The 25450-nt window shown below is 48.4% G+C and overlaps 1 protein-coding gene across 5 annotated transcripts in view; it reads right to left on the bottom strand.

The window, feature by feature from the left end:
* Window positions 1-1355: 1355 nt before the first annotated feature.
* Window positions 1356-25450, bottom strand: part of LOC102517661 (SLAM family member 5-like) — a 48787-nt gene continuing 24692 nt past the window's right edge. The window contains exons 1-9 of one of the 5 annotated variants that reach the window (XM_032463977.1): window positions 18860-19046; window positions 17466-17563; window positions 15605-15948; window positions 13522-13887; window positions 11169-11453; window positions 9461-9595; window positions 9171-9256; window positions 8820-8889; window positions 5386-8479 (exon numbers count right to left, since the gene is read on the bottom strand). In XM_032463977.1, coding sequence (XP_032319868.1) covers window positions 8433-8479; window positions 8820-8889; window positions 9171-9256; window positions 9461-9595; window positions 11169-11453; window positions 13522-13636 — 738 coding nt within the window. In that variant the 5' untranslated portion in view covers window positions 13637-13887; window positions 15605-15948; window positions 17466-17563; window positions 18860-19046 and the 3' untranslated portion in view covers window positions 5386-8432. Of the gene's footprint in view, window positions 5362-5385; window positions 8480-8819; window positions 8890-9170; window positions 9257-9460; window positions 9596-11168; window positions 11454-13521; window positions 13888-15604; window positions 15949-17465; window positions 17564-18859; window positions 19047-25450 lie in introns of those variants that run through there. The other 4 variants (XM_014566809.2, XM_014566804.2, XM_014566813.2 and 1 more) reach the window with 4 other exon arrangements.

Consider the following 25450-nt stretch of genomic DNA (forward strand, 5'->3'; position numbering starts at 1 on the left):
GCCTCTTTGGGTCGCCTCAAGGGGAGCTGAAGGGACTGGGATGCTTCATCCATCCTGGAGAAGCAGTCCACAAGACACTTTGCTCATGAGGTTTTTCCTGAAACCACCAACTGGAAGTCACCTTTTCCTCCCCTGAACATCTTTGCATCTTTTTCTCTACAAAAGGCTTTCAGGAATTTCAACCTTGCAGTGACAGAGCTCCATGCTGGATCTCCACCCAACGGCGTGAATGTGGTCCCCTGGGGCGTGGCCCTCCAGTATCTTCTGAGCTTTAGGTCTAGAGACCTTTCAGCTCTAAATTTTTAAACCCAAGTATGTTGACTGCTCCCTTTGCATGTCTCAAAGGCGTCTCACACTCAGTACGTACAAAACTGAGCACCTGAGCCTGATCTTCCTCGAGTGTCTCCCCCTCCAGTGCATGATGCCACCATCCACGCTATCAACCTTGGCATCTTCTTCTACCTCAACTCCATAGCCAACCCTTCAGTAAGTCTCCTCAATTTTATTTTCTAAATCTCTCTTAAATCCATTAAATTTACTAGTGTTTTTTACCTATTTCTTTGCTCAAACTTTCTACTTCTTCCCCCTGCCTTATGTCTGTTATTTCTTCCAAATATTTATTTTTGCATTATAGGCTTGATTCCTTCCTTAATCTCTTTGAACAGTTTGTCCACACATGTGCCCCATTGTGGAAGTCTCCCCACGAGTCAGTTTAGTATTTCCCCAGCTTGGGCCTTATAAGCTTCACCTATTTTTAAGGCAGTTTCTGGAAGCTGATTCCCAGCACATAGTGAGAATTCACATCCACAACCATGCACACAGTGCAGGCTTGGATTCCAATTTCTCACACTCCTCTCATGAAAGAGGGCCACTTGCGGCCCCCCACACTAGTTTTCCAGAACAGAAAACAAATACGTTACCTTAATTCACCCAGCCTCTTATCCAGCTTTGTGCAGCATCCCTGCAAACTCAAGGACATACTTACACTTCTTCCCCTCTGAGAGACATTTAACTTTGGCCTCTGAGGTACATTTCTGGTTCTGATAACCCCTTGGGACACCACAACTTCAAATTCTACTCACCTCTTCAACACTGAGTTCTTTTTTATTTCTGAACTTAAGTAACATAATCAAAACCTTTTAGTTACATTTCATCAAGTTTTATTGTATGGTCAGGGTATGAGGAGGAGCTCCTGAATTAGCTCAGTGTCTTCTTGTCTGGAGGGTTCCAAAGTATTTTTCCACTCCTGCAGTCCTTGCTCCCCACACTCTCCAACTCTTGGGGCTGAGACAGCCATTGTTTCAGGCAGAGGCCAGGACCCCCCTGAGAATGTGCAAATCCGTATTCATGCTTTGACTTCCAAAATAGGCAAGAGCCATATTTTATTGATAGAACAAAAGAGATTTGTTTGCTCCAAAACCAAAGATTGTAGACTAAGAGAATAGAGTTCATTTGGCAAGTCACAAAGTAAAAAGATGCCAGGCAGAATATGAGAGTGGTTTTATATATCTTTCTGGATTAAGGAATTATTTTTAAATGCATTGAGGATGAAATTGTAATTAAAACTTAAAAGAAATGTGACATGCCATTCCCAAGGGCTCAACATAACAGAGCTGTGTGGCTGGTGAAGAGCCAGCCAGGTGACTGGGAAGTCCAGATAGGATGAGCAGGAACGCAAAAGCAGAAGACGCTGGGTCCCACTCCCCCCTTATCTGGGAGGGTCGTGCCTCCTCCCAGGGATCCATGTTTAGTAAATTGGGCCACAGTGTGTTTGGACCTTAAAGGGCTCCTAGAAGGGCTACAAATCACCCTTAGCTTGTGTTCCATGTTTGGAAGGTCCAGAAGTTCTTGTGGGCTCCTATAGGTGAGATAAGGTGCTGAGAAGGGCCATGGGCCAGAAAGTACCTGAGTTCAGAATAAGAAAGGTCAGAGTTCAGGGACCTCACTGTGGAGGAGGCTGTGGCAGGGACCAAGCGCATCACCGTGTCACCCACACTGCCTCAAAGCCCCAGCAGCAGCAGAGGTAGCAGAGGCAGAGAGTCAGACCCAAAGACCAGGGCACAGCTCCCTGGCAAAGGCCCACAGGGATCACAGAGAACGGCAAGAAGACCAAGTTCTCTCCCCGCTCTACAAGGACAGGGAGGCAGTGAGGAGTAGTAAGGAGGATGGAGGTTGGAGGCAACAGGGATGACTTTCCTTGGCTCATCCTGTAGTGGAGATGGAGCATGCGGGTTCTCCGGCGTGACTGTTTCGGCTGATCCTCTCACAGGGCGCTTGTGGTTTCCTTGTATACCTCTCTTCTCACACAGTGGACATGTCTCACCTACCTTGTCACACAGTCCTGACAAGTGAGGTGACACGCTCTCAGGAAGGCCATCTTTGTCTCTCTCTTCAGCTGCTCGTCTTGGCTGGTTCATTTCCCCATAGACTCTCTCTGCTGGAATTCTCTTGCCTCTCCAGACGCACCTCTTGTCAAAGTTCTTTTAAGGTCCTACTTGCAGTTGATGAAAAACGTGTTCATTGGACTCACGGATGCTTTTGCAATTTCTTCTCAACTGGAAGCCAATACTTTTCTACTATAGGACATTTCAGCAGCATTTCTCCCCTTCAGTTTCTCAGATTTAAATCAGACACCTGTCCAGTGCATCCCCAAGCTGCAGGGGGACATACATCCGGCTCTCAGCATGGTCTCACTGAAGCCCCTCTCACCATGTTGAGGTGAAAGGTAGGCACCTATTAGGTTAGAAGGGGATTCATGGCAGCACAGCTCTCTCCAAAGAAATTCTCTTCCCATCTCCAAATGTGGGCGAGAGAGGATTAAGAGTCTCAAGCCAGTTTTCAGAAGCTTCTTTCAAAATTCTGCACATGGAGGGTATTTGCCCAAGAAGTTTGATTAATCCCCCCAAGTGCTATGGAGGTTGTGAAGGATCTGATAATGTGCGTGGAGGGAAGCAGATGTGATTTCAGCTGTGTGTGGTGACAGCTAGGCTTACAGCATTAACAGACTGGCTGCCTTTCCTTCTCTAAAACTGAGATTCGGTATCACTTTCTCATTGTATAATTTTGGCAAACTGTTTCACCCCTCTAGGTCTTAGTTTCTTTGGCTGTGAAATGCCCTGCCTTGCCAGGTGGCTGCTCTGAATCTACACAATAATGGGTGAGTACCATGCTCTACAAATGCAATTATAACTTTTGTTCCCTCCTGCCCCAGAGCCCATGACCCTTCCCCAGATCCTGGCCAATTAACCATCTACCACATCAGGCTGGTACAATGTCACTCTGGAGCACCAGGGTCACAGGGACCACAGAAGACCTGAATGTGACCTAGGTGAATAAGGGCCTCCCCAGGAACCTGGAGCAGAGGGACATTGAGACCAGGCTCTGAGCCTACCCCTGAGCTAGCCCAACTCCAGCCTCACCTGTGTGGGAAATAACCATGTGGACCAGAAAACTGCCACCCTAGACTTTGGGGAAATCTGTTGGGATCAAGAGAGTGCCCAGCAAAGACAGTGTGTTCACCTCTATGGACATTCCTTTCCCAGGAGATTAGGGGTACAGTAGGTTGGTGCTGGAAAATGTGATTCCAATCTCCCTAGCCCTTTGGGACAATACCAGGTGAGATGGGAATCAGAGACAGTAAAGGTGGCATGTGCCCAGGAAATTATAGGATGGTGTGAAATTGAGGCTTTTAGGAAAAGCAAAGATCACCTGTACCGACCACTGCAGTCTACCTCTGCTCTGCTCTAAATCCCACTTGAAGAGCCATTGAGTGGACAAGGAATCATGTCTGTAATGAGCAAATAGGAAAGGCAGGTTTTGACAGCTGACATTAGAGGAGAATTTCCTATAGTCAGAGTCCTCCAAAACTGAAATAGATGCTTTGGAGCACAGTGAGGTCCATGTCACTGGTCACTGGTAGAGTGTAACCACAGGTGCAATTACTTGGTGGGTAGTTATAAAGCTCAGGATAGGGTCAGACCCCACAGTGAGTTTTCTTCCAACACGTACATTCTCAGATTCTAGGAATCCCTTTTGGCAAAATCACATGGGATTATTTCGAGCCCCAAAGTCCCAGTTTCCCCAGAACCACCAGCTGGAGGAGAGGGCCTTGTACTGAGTCAGCCCACTGCAGGGAGCGTGGCCAACCCAGGATCCATCACCCAGAAGGTTCTCACTCTCAGCTCTGTTTCTGACCTAACAGAGACTAGATCTCTATTCTTACTCCCATTACTGTGGAGGATGCCGGCAAAAGCTCTTCTGCTCCTCAGGCTCCTTGGGAAGCTGGAAATTCAACTCACAAGAAAAATCTCCGGCAGAGGAAGGGAAGTGACAAGTGTCCAAGCAGCTCGGACAGCTAGGTTGGGACTTTGTTTCCTTTTTCATGCTTTGTCAAGTTTTCTGAATCATAAATAAATGTTTTCTATCTTCTGGCAAGTGTTAAAACAAATTTGTTAGCACAAAAATTATCTATTCTTTAAATATGTGAAGAATTCACCAGTAATAGGTTTTGTCTCTCATGCCCTCGAAGGACAAAATACTCCTTTATACAATATTTTCTGTGTTCACTTTTTGAGGTTTATATGCACATGTAAATTGATCTTAGCAATTTTACATTTTTAAAGAAATTTTCCATTTTAAAAAGATTTAAAACTGAATAGACATTAACTATACACTACATTCTCTTAAAGTTTTTTCTTGTTGTTATTGTTGTTTTGCTGTTTTAAATATGAGAGGATCTTGCTGAAAGGTTAGGTGATAAATTAGGTAAACATTCCAGCCCTGAGAGCTATAGGATCTCATTAACCAGTTCACAGCTTTTCTCTTCGGGTCTGTTTACAAAAGCAACTTGGTAACTCAGCTGTTGGTATGTGGTGTATTGAGGGGGTGTCTTCACACTCCACATTCTCTACTACAATTTGGAAATGAGAGAAATAAGGATGGATTTGAGGGGATTTTTTTTTTAACTTTTAGAGATTAAATAAAACACACATATGTGGATTATAGTACAGCTACAATGATTCCAGTTGAAACCAGGGCAAGACTTAATCTCACAAATGCACATGACCAGAAGGATGGTTAACAAGAAATGGGGCATAAAGAGAGGTGAGAGACAGAGACAAATGAAGTGCTCAGTCAAGCTGGCAGGAGAATCTCATGTCCTGGGCAGGTACATCCCACCATGGAGATGGAGGACTTAGACCAGATGGCCATTGGAATCCAGACCAGCAGCATCTGTTCACCTGTCCTGACTCAGGGCTCCCCAAGCAGCCCAGTGGTTTCCCATGTGGCCTCTCTTTGAGAAGAGGATGTTTTCGTCAGGCTAACAGGGATATCCAGCCCAGTTATCAAGGATACGTCTCACTGTAAATAAATAAACAAACATTCTGGTTTTGCATATCAGTGTCTTTTAACATTTATTATCAAGATTTTGCATCCCCAAGGTAAATCAGCACTGGGCAGTGGATGAAACGGAGCTTCTGGGTTCTGGTTCAGAATCTACATGCCAGACCTTGGTGGGCACATCAAAGTACAGTTGAACCTTGAAAACCACACAAATTGGAACTGCACCAGTCCACTTATATGCTGTGTTTTTTTTTTTTCAATGAGCATGTACTACTGCAGGGCTACATGATCCGTGATTGCTTGAATCTGTGAATGCGGAATTGTGAATACGGAAGGCTAGTTGTAAACTTACACACAGAATTTTGACTGCTCAGGGGTCAACTGTAATACCCGCCTATAGGGTGTTGTCATTCGCCCATTCCTTCAGTCACCCAACATTTACTGGCCTATGTACTAGCACAGGCCGAGACACATCTTGGCAAACTCTCAACCTCTCTTTGCCAGGTATGTCCCCATTTTTGAAGAGACTTTTGAAGACTTCATGCAGACGAAAGCTTTCAGTTTTCAAGCTTGAGTATGCATCAGAATCATCTATTGAGTTTTTTAAAATATAGATGGTGCCCAGTTTCAGTTTCAGGATAGAGTCCAGGCATCTGTTCTTTTCTCTTTTAAAACATTTTTATATTGAGTTATAGTTGCCAAGGGGGAGGGGGGTGGGAAGGGACAGACTGAGATTTCAAAATTTGTAGATACTTACAGGCATATGTAGAATAGAAAAACAAGATTATACTGTATAGCAAAGGGAAATATTTACAAGATCTTGTGGTAGCTCATAGCAAAAAAAAAAAAATGTGATAATGAATATGTGTATGCTTATGTATAACAGACACATTGTGCTCTACACTGGAATTTGTCCAAGCACCTTTTCTTAAAAGCTCTCTAGTTGATCTAGTGAACAGCCTGGGTTGTAAGCAATTCATGGGGAGTGTCCATTTGGATCAATTCGACCGAAATTTTCACTTTGCTTGTACTATGTAGACAGATTTAGACATTTCGGGTTATTTCAATAAAGACCCTGAAGGCATCAATCAACACAACAGAAAGTGAAAATGAGCCTAAGTACGTTAACTGGTTTCCAAAATGCTAAGCTTCCTGTTGGCATGTATGTGGCTTTATGTATCAGAAGCACAGCTCTGATCCTGTCACTGCCCTGCCCAAGAGATTTAATAGATAATCTTTGTTTTGATTAGTGTTATAAAGAATCCGATGATACAGAAGAGACAGACCCCAGAGGGTAACCACTGTCAACTTCTAGACCTATTTAGCTTTTAGACCTTTTTTTTTAACATTTTTTATTGAGTTATAGTCATTTTAAAATGTTGTGTCAAATTCTAGTGTAGAGCACAATTTTTCAGTTATACCTGAACATACATATAGAGAAAAAAAGGAAAGCACGGAGATTAAACAACATGCTATTAAAAGAAACAATGAGTCAATGAGGAAATCAAAGTTGAAATTAAAAAATACCTTGAGACAAATGAAAACGAAAATGAAAATACAATCACAGCTTTTAGACTGCTTTGTGCCCATATAAACATATGTTTGTATATAATTACAATTATATACACATGTCATAACTCATCTAATATTTCATGGACAAGTTCCTATTCAAATACATTAAGTTGTAATTTACTCTTCTTATTACATAAATAGTATTCCATCACATGGGTAGAGTATACAGTGGTGAGAGCAAGAGCTTTAGAATTCAATTCCAAGATTTCCATTCTAGCACTATCATCTATCAGTTACGTGACCTTGAGCAAGGTCATTAATTTATCAGTGCTGTAGTTTCCTGGGAATAATGATAGTATTTGCATAACAGGATCACAACTTATACTTTGAGGCCTCAATACCCACTTGTCTTTAAACTACAGCCTAGAATGAATGCACCCTGACATACTGCTTCTGGGCTGATGGGCACTGATGCCCAGCCATGGCTATTCACCTGGGATGCCAGTGAGAGTTGTCACCTTCTTCTCTCTCAGCTTTCTGTTCAGCCTGAGTGGAAAGAGGTTATAAACAGCCTTGTTATGGAAGCCCTGAGCCTCTCTTATCCCTGCACCATCCAGCAGGATCATAACACTGCTTTATAATGCTCAAGACTTCAGCTCAGAACTTTGCTTTCTGAGGTCAGAGATGAAGCAGCTAAGCTTGCTAAGCTGGGAGAGGAGCCAAGAGACCCAGGAATCCAGGCCAGCAGACCATGTACCACAGATTGTAATACCAGAGTGATTCCATCTCTGACCCAAGAGCTGGGACCCAAAGGAGGGGGCAGAGGCTTTGAGGAGGTGAGGACCCCCCAGGGAAAGGAGGAGCTCCCACATACCACAGTGCAGGCTGCACCAGGACCTCAGACTATGTGAGGCTGGAGGGGGGATAGGAAACCCCCTCTTCAGGTCTCTGGGCCAGGCAGGGTCAGGGGAGGTGATCTCATCTACCCTTCCTTCCATGTGGTCTCACTTTCAGGAAGACCTTCAGCAGCCTCTGTGCTCTGGGTCTCAGTCTGCTGAGCCCCTGTAGGAGTGGGAGGAAGGGTGGACCAGATCCTTCACACAGAGTGATTCTTGTCTCCTTGTTCTTGGCCTCCTAAACCCCCAACCCTCCTGAGGGAGCCCCAGGTGAGTCCTGCAGGGAAGAGTCATGTCCAATGCAGGGCAGACTGTGGCAGGGGTCTTAGTTATGTCGAAGGTGTTTGAAAAAGTCAGGTGTGGGAGGGACGATTTCCAAACCTTTGGGAACAAGACAAGCTCCGCGGGATGCATGGTTTGGAAGGGTACTTTGGTCAGCATGGCAGGATTTCAACAGGCAGAAATGAGAGCAAGGAGCAGGGAGAGGGAACTGTCATTCCAGGTGGAGAGATGTGAGTGAGCAAAGAGGAGGCTGGTCTAGGGTCTGAGGCCAGCAGAGCTGGAGGGGACAGAAGGATAGTCTTTTGTGGGCTCCCACCTGCCCACGCTGCCTCCATGGACCACCAACTCAGCATCCAGCACTAGGCCATAACCCCCTCCTCTATGGCATGGCCAACACCTCTACACTTGGTTTCTCAGAAGGACGTACACCAGCCACACGGCAGAGGCTGTGGGGATGAACACATGCACAGTCAGGGAGGTCTTCTTTGGGAAGCATCAGGAGGAGACGGGTCAGGAGCTGAGTCAATGATGGAGGAAGAGCACTTGTCCTACAGGTGTGAGGATCCTGAGTGGGAGAGCAGCTGAGGGAGGTGACAGAGGAAGTGACAGGGCCACGTGTGCCCAGAGAGTTGAGGGCAGGAGGATCAGAGAACACAGACCAGGGGCAGCTGGAGCTGGACCAGAGCTGGAGGAGGCAGGTGTCAGCAAGGATCAAGCTCAGAGTGGAGGAGTCCTAAGAGTGCTGATTCTTCTGCTTCCTCCAATTAAATTATCTTCATGGCCTACCTGGCTTGTGGACCTCACTGTAGACAGTATTGAGGGCCTCGTTTTCTCCGAGATGTTGTTCACTCATACCCTAGGAATGCAAGACAGAGGATTCCTAGAACAGCTGAGGGGTGCCCCAGAGGGACCACATGAAACCAGCGCTGCTGACATGAACTGCATGTGAATTTGCCCAACATGCCCAGCGCTACACTGACCCCAGTTATACATTTTCTTAGCAAATACCATTGACTGTCCTGAAAAAGTTGGAGACAGTGGGGCCAGGAAAGGCAGATGACTAGGCTTGACAGGCCCAGATCGAGACATGGAGAGATCCAGAAAAGTCCAGGCTGAACACAGCTCCCACCTTCTCACCTTGTATGTGCCCTCTGGAGATTCCGGCTGGCTCAGCTCTGCGTACTCGATGCCACCATCATGGTCCCTGTGGTCCTCCTGCAATTCTGTACCCGAGTCATACACAAAGTGAAGCTTGAGCCTGGGGTTTGAAAATCTGTACCTTCCGCCAAAGCTATGATCCAAAGGCCATGGTCACACCCACCATCCCCTGTGCTGAGATCTTCCCTGAGCAGCAAAGTACAGGAGAGGAACCAAGGGTCCAGTGGGGGAGGGAGGCATCTGAGTCAGGAGGGGCAAGTGCAACTTGCCTTTTCTAGTCTCCATCTTCTCCTTCTTCTTTTGTGTCTTCCAAAGGTACAGTCCACCTCCGAGGATCAGCAGCACAGCCACGGTGGCCCCTAGGATGCCTGGCAGGAGGTTAGCACTGGCCTGTCCATGTGAATCTGTTTTCCTCAAACAGAGAGAGTGAAGAAAGGTAAAGGAAAGGTAGAACTTGAGATACACCCGCCAAGGGGACAGAGAGGGAGAGCAGGTGAAGGAGTCTCAAGGGTCCTGGTTCAGAAGCTGAAGAGGGAGGAGCAGGGAAGTTTTATTCATTCAACCGCGTCCTGAGCTCCTGCTTGATTCGAGGGATACTGAGATGAACAAGACGTGGTCACCCAGAAGGATGACTGAGAAAATATCAAAGTCTGCCAGCCAAGGGCATTGCTGTGCAATAGAGGATTACAACTTGTACACACGTCTTCAGGGAGGGCCTCCCAGAGGAGGTGATGCGTAAACTGAGTCTCGAGGGAGGAGTAGGAGTTTCACAGATATTCAGGATGGACACAGCATTCCCGGAAGGAGGAGCACCACATTCAGAGAATGGTTGTGTGGAATCACCAGCCCCGGGAGTGGCCAACACCCTGCTGCAGCAGGGAGCAGGGACAGGGCAGGGAGGAGCTGGGCGAGGAGGATCAGAGGGAGGAAGGGGTCTCTTTCCAAAGGGTCTTGTGGGTCATGCTGAGTGCTGAACTGTATCTAAGTCTCCAGGATGGGGCCAGGGGTGGGGTGGGTAACATGGGATTTTAAGTGATGCTGACACGTCAGATCCCCCCAGCAGCTCGTGGAGGATGGGTTAGAGGGGCGAGACTGCACACAGGGTACCAGGCCATTCATGCATTCACTGAAACAGCGACTGTGAGCAAACTTTGCCAGAAGCTCTGCTTGGGACACAGATTCACAGGAGAACAAGACATGGCCCCTGTCCACAAGGTGATCCAGACAAATCTATAAACAGAGCACAGCTACTCAGTGTGGGGTGACCACAGGCTGCCTCTTAAGGGAGTGATGCCCGAGGGCGGCGCAGCGGCAGCACCTGCAGGGCCGTGTGCAACATGAGACGGACGCGCCCTTTGTTCACACTGTATTAACCACAACCAGGCGCAGGGCGCTCTGTGACTGTCCTGCTCTCACACACACACACACACACACACACACACCCGAAGAAGCAGTGCCTGAGGGGATCCTTCCATAAAAGTAAGTCAGGACGCAAAGGCCAAGGGCAGGAGGAATGATGGTGGAGGAAACAGCATTTCCAGAGGCTAAAGCTTGCAATAGCAGGACATATCCGAAAACTCCAGGCAAGCAGCTCACTGTGATGCATGCAGGTGAGGCCAGAAACATGGGCTGAGAAGCTTCTGAGCCTGGACTCCTACAGGGAGTCACTGGGTCAGACTCCTCCAGACAACACAGGTCAGTCGCCCAACCCGATTTCTCTTCCAAAAGATGACAGTGGCCGCACTGTGGATAATGGATGGGGTGGGAGAAGTACTGCCCTGGAGCAGGATAGGCAAGAGGTGGAGATGTGGGCATGGATGCGAGACACCTTGAAAAACAGAGACAAGTTGGATGTACCTTCCAGACCTCTGTACGGGATGATCAGGTGGAAGGTGGTGCTTATAGCATGGAGAGGAGAAAAGCCCAGAGCCCTCACCCCAGTGCTGTCTGACCTCTGAGAGTGCCCCATGCACTCACCATGGGCACAGACTTCCCCAAGGCCTAACGTGGCAGTTTTCTGGTCCACCTGGTTGCTGACCACACAGGAGAGGCTGGGGCTAGGCTGGCTCAGGGGCAGGCTCACAGCCAGGGTCCAGGGGTTGGGGGCCGGTCCTGGTGTCACTCTGTGTTCCAGGCCCCTGCTCTCCCAGGTCACATTCAGGTCCTCTGTGTCCTCTGAGGCCCTGCACTCCAGGGTGACATTGCACCAGCCTGCAGCAATGGATGGTGACCCCGGCAAGATCTGTGGGGGGGGCACGGGCTCTGCGGTAAGAGAGACAGAAGCGTGGAGCCTCACATGAGTAGAAAGAGTTACATCTGCACGTCCTGATTCCTTATCTCATGGACACCCGAGCATCCTCCCTTTAACGATGGCGAGTGCATTTCACAGATAAAACACAACTTTCTCAATATTTAACGTACAGCAAGTGACAATAAAGAAGGAAGCCACTGAGTTAAGCCCTATTTGATTTCACGAGACTGAGCAAGCCTTAAAAATCTCCAACAAGAAAATAAAGCCCGGATCCCACCTACCCAAAGCCCTTTATTTCTAAGAAAGTGGGGTTTCTCCTGGGAGAGGAAGGAGTCTGGGACAGAAGGACCAGTCCTGGGTCAGGGCCCTTGCCCTCTTCTCCTGCTCAGATAATGCCTGGCCTTGCATGGCCCATAGGGAAGGAGGACATCTGGCCAGGTCTGGGAGCCCAGAGAGATGTCCCAGGCTCCCCAGCGGACACATTTGCAGGAGAGGCAGTGGCAGCAACTAGGAATGACAAGCCTGAGTCTGGTTAGAACGTGCAGTTAAACTTGAGGTCCACACAGGAAAAGACGTGACATACTGATAAGCTGGTCTTAGAAATCACATGGTTGCCAAGGGGGCGGTGGGGTGGGAAGGGACAGACTGGGAGTTCAAAATTTGTAGATACTGACATGCATATGCAGAATAGATAAACAAGATTATACTGTATAGTACAGGGAAATAGATACAAGATCTTATGGTAGCTCACAGCAAAAAAAAAAAAGTGACAATGAATATATGTATGTTCGTGTATAACTGAAAAATTGTGCTCTACACTGGAATTTGACACAACATTGTAAAATGACTATAACTCAATTTAAAAATGGAAAGAAAAGAAAGAAAGAAAGAATGAAAGAAAGAAAGAAAGAAAAGAAAGAAAGAAAGAAAGAAAGAAAGAAAGAAAGAAAGAAAGAAAGAAGAAAGAAAGAAAGAAAGAAAGAAAGAGAGAAAGAGAGAAAGAGAGAGAGAGAGGGAGGGAGGGAGGGAGGGAGGGAGGGAGGGAAATCACACGGGAATCTTGCTGCAACAGCCACTCCCTCGTAGCAGATATCTTCCCATGCGGACAGGAAACTTAAGGAAAGAAAGTGCTGGCTAAGTGAGGTTCTTAGAAAGTGTTGCATCATAAGATTCTCCCGTCATCTATTGAGGCTTTTTGAGCTGGATTTATGGAGTCTGTAAGTGAGGCTGGCCTTGGGCTGGTGCTGAGTAAAAGGAGAGAGGGCAGCTGAACTAACTACACATGGATTTCTGAACTGTGTAGATGACCAGTCGTCCCAGATTTGTCCACATCCAATCCTCGGAACCTGCTGAATATGTTAGATTACTTGGCAAAGTGGCATTAAGGTAATAGATGGGATTAAGGTTGCTAATGAGCGGACTTTAAAATAAGGAGACTGTTTTAATTATCTGGATGGAACCACCATAATCACATGGTAGGAGGAAGAAGAGGAGGAAGTCAGAGGGATACAAAGTGAGGAGGGTTGGTCCCACTATTGCCAGGTTTGAAGGTGGAGGAAAGTGGTCTCGAGCCATGGAATGTAAGCAGCCACTAGCAGGTGGAAAATACAAATAAATGAATCTCATTCTGGAACCTCTAGAAAGGAACACAGCCCTGCCAACACCTTGATTTTGATCCAGTGAGACCCATGTCTGACTTCTGACCTACAGCGCAGTAAAATAGTCAGTTTGCGTTGTTTTAAGCCTCTAGATTACAGCAATTTGTTATAGCAGCAACAGACGATGAATACACAAACTAAGCAGATTTAGACCTATAAAGAACAATCATTCTGGCAATATCACTTGCCCCTAGATTTTCACGTTCTCCTCTCCCAAAACACTGAAGTTACTTTATCCTTGGTGTGAATCTCAGTTCTGCTCTCCATTTTTTGTGAACCCACTGACCCTAATTTTAAACAGTAAAATAAAGTCTGAAGGCTGCTGTCAGGAAGGAATCCTGCAAAATGAGACCTATGTGACACTCCTATGTGACAAAAGAAGGAGGTGAGCTATGGGATGGGGTGAGGGGGGGTCACGTACCGTAGATAATGAGGGGGAAAACCTGGGTACATTCTATTCCTCCAACAAAGCTGATGCGAGCCCGGTACTGCCCACTGTCCTCAGATGTCAGGTTCTCAATCCTCAGGGACATCATGTTGGGCACGTGGACCCTCTGCTGGTACTTGTCCTGGAGGCTGATCCAGGTTGGAGCATCTGTCCCAGGATGGACTTTCAGCAGGACTCTGTAGTTTGACTCAGGGCCAAAGCCCCACGAGACCTCCTCCAGCTCAGCTCCTGGCTCCTTTGTCACATGAAACAACACAGAAGCTCCTTGGATCTTCTGCAGAGGAACGTGGGCTCCAGAACCCTGTGCTCCAGGACTCTTGGCCCCAGTGCTGCAGACACCTAGGGCATTGGGAACAGGAAATGTGAGTGTTTTCGCATCAAAAATGAAGGAGAACTACAGAATCCACATTTTAAATGAAATCCTTAGTTAACTCCCTAGATTCTCCAGAGGCAGCCGAGTATAATACATTTGAAAAAGTTCTGGAATTAAGTCCTGGTAGTTCTAGTAAAGTGTAATCTGGAATAGGTTACTCGTGGTTACCTAGCGGACTTTCTGTCAGCACTAAATGCATAATTGTAGAAGGAACTTCTTACTTGTCTCCCAAAGATACCCCCGCCTCGTGTCCACATCCTTCTGTGACCCCCTCCCTGGAGTGTGGGCTGCACCTAATGACTTGTTCTTAGGAAGGGAACACAGCAAACGTGATGTATGTCTCTCAGTGACACTGGGTTATACAAGACTCTGACTTCCCTCCTGCTCCCACTCTCTCTCTCTCTCCCCTTCACTCTCTCTTGCTCACTCTGAGGAATCCAGCTGCCACGTTGTCAGCTTCCCTATGAAGAGGCCCAAGTGAGGAGGAACCAAGGGCAGCCTCCGGCCAACATCCAGAGAGGAACTGGAGCCCTCAGTCCAACAGCCACAGGAACTGCCTCCCATCAGCAATCACACGAGGGAGCTCAGAAGCAGATCTTGCCCAAGTTGAGCCTGGAGCTGACTTGTAGTCCCAGCCACAGATCTTGATTTCAGTCTGAGAGATCCTGAGCCAGAGGACCCAGCTGAAGCACCCCTGGGCCCTGACCCACAGAAAGTGTGAGCCTGTACCTGGTGGTGTTTAAGGCATTAAGTTTTGGGGTGATAGGATTACACAGCAACAGACACCTCATCCAAATATAAAAGCTGCTCCCTTCCCTGCTCCATCTAGGCAGTGTAGTAGTCAGGACAGTCTAGACTCTGCTGTGTAACAAAGAGTAGCAATACCTCAGGGTCTTAGAACAAGGGAGTTTCATCCCCCACCACAAGTCCCATGAGAGAGTGAGGAGGGGGTCCTGTCACACACGTTGGAGGCTCCACCATCTGGTAGCTGCACCCACGGAACCCACAGCGTCCTCACAGGCTCCCAGCCCCACAGCGGGGAAGGAAGAAAAGAGAATCACACATGGGGTTTCACCACATCCACCCAGAAGTAGCGTGATCTCTGCTCATACTTTTTGGCTAGCATGATCACAAGGCCTTAGCTAGCTACCAGGGACTAGAATATGTGGGGAGCACATGATCCTGTAGTGAGCTCTGCTGTCCCTGCCGCCAAGACAGCTCTTCCCCATCCAGTCCCCGAGAGGCCACAGTGGGCGGTCCTCAGTCACTCTCATGCAGAGCGTGACCATGGGTACAACCTTCAGGGCTGCCTCCTCCTAAGCCTGTCCTCCCTCTTCAGACACAGGCCACAGGGGACCTGATACCCTCTGACCTGTCCTTCCTGGGAACCAGAGTAGTTCAGAACAGGACAAGGGAAAGGGCCACAGAATGACTTATCCTGAAGGGAACAGCAATCTGCTTCTCTCATCAGGTCAGGATCTGCCTGGGTTGGCTGCTGCCTTCCAGGGACCAAATCAGTATATTCTCCAAATCAGTAAATTCTCCCCATATCGAGCCCGCCTCCCTCCTGCTGTCCTCCTGCCCACTCCTGGCTCTCGCTGGAAGCAGAGACTAGCTCAGGCCAGTATTCACACATGCAAGCATTTCTGGTATTTCCTTGTACTCATTTAGTCACTAACTCACTTAATCAAGCATCCCCTCTGGGTCGGGCCTTCACCCCAGTCCCTTCAGCTCCCCGCACAGGGCTGGGGTTCTCATAGTAGGCTTAACGCCGCCTTAACATGCTTTCCTGCGCGTGGCTTGCAAAGAAGGTTTCCACAGGCTGTGGGAAGATAGGTGGTGTCCTTCATTTCACTAGGAGGTCTACAGGAGCAGATGCAGAGAAAACAGAGTGCTGGGCCGGGTTCCAAAGGAGAGGCTTGAAGAAGAGCACTCCCTCCCTTCTTGGAGGGCTGAGAAGTGACCACAGGGATGACGAGAATCTGCTCTTTGAAGTTGCCCTACACGGACTCATCAGATGCCAGTCCCTGTCAGGACACAGGAAGAGGACAGGACAGGATGAAGAGACAGAGCAGAGGCCTTGAAGCACCCACAGGAGAGTCCCAGTCTGGGTGGAGGCACCGAATCCCAGGACGTCCCAGCTGGGAGAGGACTTAGAGGGGGACAGCCCAGGCCCCTCCTGTCCCAGAGGAGGCGGCTCCCCGGGAAGTGAGCTTGTCCTGGTCACACAGGGCAGAGCCAGACCTGACTTCCGGGTCTCCTCTCTCCCAGCCAGCACTCCTCCCCTGCAGGAGCTGCCCATCCTTGTCCCTGTCCCAGCATGGCTGACTCACCACCAGGACCTGGGCAGTTCCTGGGCTCATCCTTCACTTCCTCTCCTGGGAAAGGGGAAGTGCATGCTCACAAACCAACTTAAAATTCTATTTCTCTCTCTCCCTCTCATTCTGTCTCTCCCCCTCTCTCTTTGCCCTATGTATTCTTCCAACACCAGAGGTTAAGGAGAAAACTCTAAATAATATCACATATTTTTCAGTTAAATAAAATGAAGAAAAGCAAAAGCCTGCACTTTACTGTTGACACAAAGTTACCTAGTTATAGAGGGTAATGTTCTGCAAAGCTCATTGTTATTTCAAAAAATCTGTTTACAGGTGCCCTCTAGTCCATTAAATTTCATAGAACTCCTGCTCGTTCATATAGTGGCTGGGATAATAAAATAAAAAATTAAAACATTAAAGGCTTTCCAAGCTTTCTTCAGAATTCATGATTCACTACGCCTTATTTCCTCATTGGTTTTTACTTACTTTGTTGTAAACATATAACCTCTGATAAAGTCATAAATGTGCCTGTTTTTCAAGATAGTCTTTCCTTCAGTTCCCTTTTTGTTTAACTTCTGATGTTCCTACTTCCCGCTGCCTGCCCACACAAGCACTCTACTGTTCCTTTCTCGGTTTCTCCATATTCTTACAACATGTGGGTTTACAGACACCCGAAAATGTTAGAGGCTGCCGTTCCTTTTATGAAAGAAGAATTTCATTGTATTCAGCCTTCTGAATATTGCTCAAGAAACTCACGTTAGAGTTGCTTCCTCTAGCTCAGACCCGGGGTTCTAGCTGGCCCCCAACTCCACAGGAAGCTGCAGAGGCTGTAATGTCTCCTCTGAGTCCAGAGCAGGGAAACCCTCGTCCCACCCCTCTGTCCCCAGGAGCCGGCTTCTCTGTCTCCATCCCTCTCCCCAGGCAGCTCCAGGCAGGCAGCTCCTGGCAGCTCCTGGCTTCCCTGTTCTTGCAGCAGAAGCAGCCTCATCTCCCTGGAAATGGCTCCCTAAGTGCAGCCCAGGCAGTGGTAGCTCAGAGGTCCTGGCCTCAGCCACAAGCAAAAGGCCATTTTGTTCTATAGTTCATCTGTAAACCAAACACACTACATTTGCCAAATTATAACAGAGCTGTTTTGTCTTTTTGTTCGTGAAAGACATCAGACACGGAAAGGAGACCCTGCCTCCCTGTTCCACCCCAGAGCCCTCCCTCCCGGAGCCCCGGCCACTCACTGAGGAGGAGGCTGGTGAGCCCCAGGAGCCAGGAGGCCCTGCGGAGATGCGGGTCTTCTGAGCAGGGCTCCATCAGTGCCGCCCGTCAGCCTGTTCAGCTGCGGAGGAAACATCCAGGAGTCAGGGACAAAGAGGAGGACAAGTTTACTCGGAGCACGCAGGCTCTTCCCACCCCCTAGGGCGGAGCTAGCATGCTAGGTCCGTGTCAACAGCCCACCAGCCTACAGCCACCCACTCAGACATTTCATGTCATCCCCAGCTCCTGCCGCAGGCCCTCAATAAACAAATGCAGAATAAATGTATAAACCACCTCACTCCGGGACATGCCTGGCCCTGTGCTGGAGAGGGTGACGCCAGCTTGTGGGTCTCACACTCCCCACACTGGCACTCACTGGAATCCCCTCACCTGCTTCCCTGGGCACCAGCTCTGCCCCCTGCAGCCCTGCCCATCAGTGCCAGCCTTGGGCTCGGCTCAGGAGTCACACCGCTTCAGCCCGGTGGGGCTAGGCCTCCCCTGCATCAGGGCCAGTCTCCTCTGTCTTTATACTAAATAATGAGTCAGATTTTGATTTTCCACAAACTCAGCTGTCAGTTGCCTAAACGTGAAGCTGTGAGCAAAAGAACAAAGCTCCTTGGGGGAGGTGTCAGCTCCCCACGTCTCCTATGCAAATACAGACACTTCCCATGGCTTGTACCCGTACAGCTTTCCCGGCGGCCACACGCGTCAGTAGGCCTCCCCATACACACAAACTAAGCCCTGGTCTGCAGCCCACCCAGCATTTCCCTTCAAGCCTCTGCCAGCCCTGCTCCTGCTGTCACAGAGGGGCCGCGACAGACATCTACACAGGCCTCCGGGCATGGCCTCGGCTGTCAGACTCACCCCACCCACTGAGGCTCACTCAGGCTCTGGCCGCCTCTCCCCAGACTCAATATCCCCCCAGCACCTGAGAACTCTTGGACCTACACCCTATGGGAGTAGCACCATCTACCTCACTTCTGGGCAGTGCCCCCTTCTCCTCCCCACTGAGGCTTCCTCCCAGCTGCCCAGACTCCAAGGCTGGACCCCCCAGGACTAGCCCCATGACTGTGCACTTAAGGTAGTTGGGGAACTGCCTGTTAAACCCACTATATGGATGTGAAACTTGAGACCAAGATGGACAACGTGACCTGCAAAAACTTACACATCAAATCAAGGGTAGGGTCTGGACTCTTAACAACAGACTCTAGAAAAAAATCCCCAACCTCACAGCCACTGTCCCATCCCACTGGGTGGCCTCAAGCAAGTCACCTGAGTCCATTCTGTGCTCCCCTAAACCGTCCTGTAGCATCCCAGGCAACAGAATACACAGCACTAGTTTGATTCATGCAACCCAATCCAGTAATGGAGAAATTACCTCAAAAGGTGACCCATGAATCGTGAGGTCAGAAGCTTCCTGTACGGTGTCAGCACGTGGGCAGCTCACCCCCTGGTCACTCTCAGGGGGATGAGAAGCAAGCCCCATATTTTTCACCTCCCATGTCCTTGCACCTCCTGTGAGCGCTCCCTGTGTGAGAGCTCTCTGGGTCTGTAAACAATCTGCTCGGGATTTGGGAGGGGAGGAGGAGCCTAGAGAGAAGAAAAGAGGAAACTGCTACAGGCGGGGAACTGGGAGCTTGCCAGACAAGTAAACACGCCACGCCTGGCAGAACACCCGGTGCTTTTTAAGAACAAGATCTCTAATCCCAAAGCAACATCCCAGTCATCAACACCCCCAGCTTATCTAGCTCTCTCACATTTACAGAGCATTCTCATCTATGAGAGACAGATGGAATTACAATTATCTAACAATTTCACAGATGTGGAAACTGAAGATCCAAAGAGGTTAATAAATAAGCCCAAAGTTTGGAAGCCAGTATGTAGTGGAGCCTGGCCTAGGACCAGGCCCCTGCCTTTCTTACCAGGATCCAAGTCCTCTCAGTGCAGTGAAGCTCCCACACGCAGACGGCTTCAGACCTTGAGGAGCCACATGAGGGGAGGGAGACCAGGCCTGTCCCAAGACAGTCTCTTGCCTCCCTCACTCCACCCCAGGCCGAGAAACTAAGGCCAGTGGCTGCATCTCAGCACCCCCGAGATCAAGGCGGCCCTTGTCCACCAGTGGACCTGCCCTCCTCCCTGGTGGAGAGACTGCTCCCACCCTGTGCCTGTGCCCATCTCCGGTGAGGACCTTTCCCCGACTTCAGTTTGTGGGTGACTCTCATCCCAACCACATCAGATCACTCAGCCTCTTTCTGCTGGGCTTCCTTTGTCACTAGGGTTCCCAAGAGAGCCTTGACTGGGCTGGTTGTCAGCATGTCTCTTCTGTGCAGCGGGAGAGGACAGACCATGACACCCAACACAGCCTTCTACCCACCCGAGGCATTCCGACCACAGCACTCCACCCCAGGGGGAAGAGGGCAGGGCTCTGCACATCCCCACTCGCAGCCCCCGAGAACGTGCCCACAGACATTTGAGACCCTCTCATTGGGGGCACAGAGAGGAGGGAGAGCCCCAGCAGGAGCAGGTAAATGGGGAAAACCTCCCCATTTGAGGGGGCAATCCCCATCCCTTATGTGCCCTAAGAGAGGAACACCCTTCAGCCTCCAGCCCGCACACCTGCTCCCGCTCCCTGGAGGAAGACCCTTCCCTCTGCCCCCTGTCTAATGCCCACCGACCCTTCCAGATGCAGCTCACATGGCCCCCGGGAACTGCCCCATCCAGCCCCAGATGGAACTAGGTGCTCTCCGCGCTGGGCTCCCCCAGCACTTCAGCAAGTCGTCAGTCATTTGTGACATGACCAGGTCACTGGCTCCTGTCTCCCTCCTTCTGATGCAGCCCCAGGCCCTGTGACCAGGGGAGGCAAGAAGGCCCCACTCTCAGGCCGGTGCCCCTGCAGGGTCGGCACCTGAGGGTGGCTGTCTTGCTGTCTCTCCCTTGTCCCAGCCCTCCTGTGAGGACGCTGGGGTGTCACATATGTTCTTGAACAGGACACACATCTTTCAGCTAAGCTGCACATGGCGACCATGACTGATTTCCACTCAGCAAATATTTACTGGACACATGTGTGTCTCGGCACTGCCAGGGCCCTCCCTTCCTGTCCGGGTCACCATCTGCTGTGGTTACAGAGCCCCAAGGTGGCTTCACGGGCAGCACGACCTCCCCCAGCACCTCCCCCTCTGGCGAACCCTCAGCCCCAGGCACACGGCACAGTGCCTGTGGGAAAACAAAGGTGAGCTCCACTGTGGCCTTATCTTCCCAGCTCCCTTCAGGTGATAATTCACCCCAAGAACATCCACCCCTCAGAAGGACAATCCCAAAATCCACCGTGTTATCCTCAGTAATTCAAGTCTGAAAACTCTAGATTCTTAAAATATTCAAGAAATGTCAGACTCTTGGTGATAACACTCATGCTGACAAAATTAAGTCAAGGGTGATCTATAAAATAGGATGGCACGTTATTCATTTGTAATCAAAGTCTGGGAACAGGTGTCAAATCAGGGACCCAAGACGTCTCCTTCCTGTTAACAGGATCTCTTCCCCCAAAACGATGGGTCCCCATGATAGTCAGGGGCTATCTCCCTCATTCAGAAACCTCTTGAAATTTCTGACCCAACTAAAAAGATTTGTCTAGTGGGCAGATTTCTGGGACCCCAATGCTCTTAACAAGGACAGTGTAGAAAAAGGGGAAGAGTAACTTCTTAGTGGGTGCCCCTGGGGAACACTCCCTTTAGCCAGGTGTTGGAGTGGTGACTTATGTTGGGAGCATGTATCCTTGACACAATGTGATGAAAATAACACTTTCTTCTGTGGTCCTCCTCCCAAACCCCCAGACCCTTGACTAATTATAAAGAAGCATCAGACAAGTCCCAACTGAGGGATGTTATACCAAATACCTGACCTGTGCGCCTCAAAACTGCCATGAAAACAGGAACGTCTGAGAAACTGTCACAGCCAGAGGAGCCAAAGAAGACATGATGACTAAATGCAAGAGGATGTCCTGGACAAGAGCCTGGGACAGAAAAGGACATGAGGTAAAAATGAAGGAAATCTGAATAAAGTACAGACTCTTCCTCGTAACACATCAGCTTATTAATTGTGACAAGTGTCAGTAGGGTGAGATGTTGATAATAGAGGCAATTCTATGTGGAGTGTATGGGAATTCTCTGTGCTGTCTTCCTTATTTTTCTGTAAATCTAAAACAGCTCTAAAAATAAATCATTTTTTTAAGTGCTAACCCTCCTTGAACTCATATTTGTTCTGGTCATAAAAACTCATGAAAAATATTCAGGCATGTCCATCACCATTTTTGCAAAGGTCAGCGAGGTCTCTGGGGGACTTTCTTCCCCCACAAACACAAATAAAACCCGAGTGAATCAAATGACCCCACGGGAGCAGAACTGAAAACCAGCTTGGGTTCCGTCCCCGGCCTGGCTCCCAGGTGCTTGCTCAGCACTCATTCAGTGGCTGTTCACTGAGCCCCCCTCGGGGGCCAGGCACACGCTGGGTGCTCATAACGCAGGGTAAACACCGGCGTCCCTGTTCCTGCCCACAGGGAGCCTCCACCACCGCGGGGAACAGACACGGAACAAGTAAGCGCCAAAAGTCGTGCTCAGATATCAGGGCAGCTACCGAGAAGGGAAGTGCAGGGCGCTGGCAGAGGAGGGGGCACGAAGGGGCAGGGAGGCCTCTCTGAGGAAGGACCACTGAGCTGAAACCTACAGATTCTGGTGGCCACCAGGAGGTCACCTTGAGTTCCACCAGGCCAATCCCAGTGGTTCCCTCTGTCTTCACCTGATCGATATTTGGTACATTTCATCACTCCTTTCCTCAAGAAAGCCTCTACCTGGCTTCCTAGACACCAGAGTCTCCTGATCCTCCTCCTCCTGCCTCCCTGGCCACTCTTTTTCAGTCTCGTCTTCCTGACTCTGACCTTCTGAGTGCTGCTCAGTGCCCAGACCTTGCCCCCCGGAGCACGTCCCCGTCTGCACAAACCTTTCCCCTGAACCCCAGACCCACGTGTATCTTTGCCTGATAGCCCCACGTGAAGGTCCCATTGCATCTCAGGCCCCACCGTCATCGCTGACCCCCAAACCATCCTTCAGCATGGTGCTCAGGCCAAAATCCTTGGCTCCTCTTTCACTCAGGCTCTGCATCCGACCCCTCAGCAAATCCTGCCACCTCTCCAAATATTTCATGAATTCACCCCCTTCTCACTGCCTCCACCACTTCCACTTCAAGCTGCACTTCTGCTGGATCCTCCCAACTCCCTCCCAGGCTCCACTCTCGCTGCACTGCTGGTCTGTTTTCCACACACAGCCAGCGTGGGCCTTTAAGCCGATGTCATCATCTATCCCTCTGCTGCTCCAAATACTCTGCTGTCTCCCCGTCCCACTTAGAAAGAAATTCAAGTCTGTACCTTGTCCTTCCAGGCCCTAACACCGTCAGTCCTCAGGCCACCTCTCCCACCTTGTCTCTCTAGTTTCCATCCATCACTCCCCTCGAGCCACACAAGACCTATGTCTGTTTCTCCAGTACCTCAGGGAGACTAGTAACTCAGGGTTTTGGCACATGTCACTTCTCCTCCTGGTATTTTCCCCCATTTACTGAAATGGTTCTCATTCATACTTATCAGGTCTCTGCTACCTCTCCAAAGAGGGCTTCCCTGCAGAGAGAGTCCCATCTAAAATAGCAGCTCTCCTGTCTTCCTCTGCTTGTTATATCCTCACACACTTGCCACCACCTGACTTTCCATATCTGCTTGGTCATTTGTTGATTTCCCCTGTCTCGCCTAGGAGGTAAGTTCTTGAGGTCTCAGAATTTATCTGTCTTGCTCTCAGATGTATTCCTAGCACTGAGAACAATAGTAAACACTCAATAAGTATTCTTTAGAGGTGGGGTAACCTAATGGTTTAAAGAGTGGACTCTGGAGCCAGACCATTTGGCTTGAAATCCCAAAAGTTCAAATTTCCAAAAGTCCAAAAAGGTGTAGAAAATCAGGCACCCATACGTTGCTGGTAGTGATGCAAAATGTTACAACCCATATGGGAGACAATCTGGTGATACTAACATAGTCATAATCCTGACTACGTCTGCTCTGTGATCCAGCAATCCTGTTTCTAAAATTTTGTCCCACAGATGGCATTCATGCAAGATTATTGATTGCTGAATTGTTTTTAATAGCAAATGATGGAACACATTCTAAAGGCTTCACCACTACCCCCTCGCATAGCTAACCCAAAGGCTCACTGCCCCACCTCCACAGATCCCCACCATCACCACTCAGTGTCTTCCCCCCACTGCACCACAATCATGGCTTCAGTTAAATAAGTGCTTGGCTTGTCAGAGGAGCATTTGTTGGTTGTCTGGAGCTCAGCTTGAGCCATTGTTGGGCTCCAAGCTTCTTTGTTAAGTTTTAGACAGTTGTGTCTGAGTCTTCACCAGGCTTTTGTTGTTGTTTTCGGTTCTTATTGAGGTCCTAACTGCTTCCATCATCATTCCCCCAGACTCATCCCCCAGCTGTGAGCAAGTCTCCAGACACCAGCCCCAAGCTCTGGGAAATGTCCTTTATCAGTCCAAGTACACTCACTTCTGCACCTTGGCTCTCGTTGCACTCACTTTCTTGGAAAACTTTTCCCCTTCCCTCCCCACCCACAGAAACATACACTCTTCCAAGACTGAATCATGAAGAAATAGAAAATCTGAATAATGAGTGATGAGATTGGATCAGTAAACAGAAAACTTCCAAAAACAAAAGTCCAGGACCAGCTTCACTAGTAAATTCTACCCAATATTCATAGAAGAATTAATATCAATCATTCTCTATCTCTTCCAAAAAACAGAAGAGAAGGGAACACTTCTAAACTCATTTTCTGAGGTCAACATTACCCTGATGCCAAAATCAGACAAGGACACCACAAGGGAAAAAAAAGTACAGGCCAATATCCCTGATAAACATAGATGCAAAACTCCTCCACAAAATACTAGCAAGTCATGTTCAACAACACATTAAAGGACCATACGGACCATAATCGTGAAGCATTCATTCCAGGGATGCAAGAATTTTTCAGCATCCACTTGTCAATAGATGTGATATACCACATTAATAAAATGAAGGATAAAAATTATGTGACCATCTCAATAGATGCAGAAATAGCATTTGACAAAATTCAACATCCCTTTATGATTTAAAAAAAAAAAAAAAACCTCTCAATGAAGTGGGTATAGAAGAAAAGTACCTCAACATATTAAAAGCCATAGATGACAAGCCCACAACTACATCACACTCAACGGTGAAAAGCTGAAAGCTTGTGATTAAGCAAAAAAAGAAAGAAAGAAAGAAAGGCACCCAAAGCAGAAAGAAAGAAGCAGAACTGTCACAATTTGTGGATGACAAGATATTACATATAGAAAACCCTTAAGACTCCACGCACACACACACACACACACACACACACACACAAATAACTTGTTATAACTAATTTAAAAATTCAGGATACAAAATCAATGCACAAAAATCTGTTGTATTTCTATGCAATAACAATAAACTATCAGAAAGAGAAATTAAGAGAGCAATTCCAAATACAATTGCATTAAAAAGAGTAAAAGACTTAGGAATAAATTTAACCAAGGACGTGAAAAACCTATACACTGAAAACTGTACAATATTGATGAAAAATACTGAAGACACAAATTTAAAGATATTTCATGCTCATGGATTGGAATAATATTGTTAAAATGTTCATACTATTCAAAGCAATCTACAGATTCAGTGCAATCCTTACCAAACTTCCAATGGCTTTTTCCTCAGAAATAGAACAAACAATCCTAAAATTTGTATGGAACTACAAGACCCCAAGTAGCCAAAGCTACCTTGATAAAAAACAAAGCTGGAAGCACCATGCTGCCTGATTTCAAATAATAGTACAAAGCTATAGTAGTCAAAACAGTATGGTATTGGCATAAAAACAAA

This window comes from Camelus ferus, chromosome 21 (genome assembly GCF_009834535.1).
Source record: "Camelus ferus isolate YT-003-E chromosome 21, BCGSAC_Cfer_1.0, whole genome shotgun sequence".
Taxonomy (NCBI): Eukaryota; Metazoa; Chordata; class Mammalia; order Artiodactyla; family Camelidae; genus Camelus; species Camelus ferus.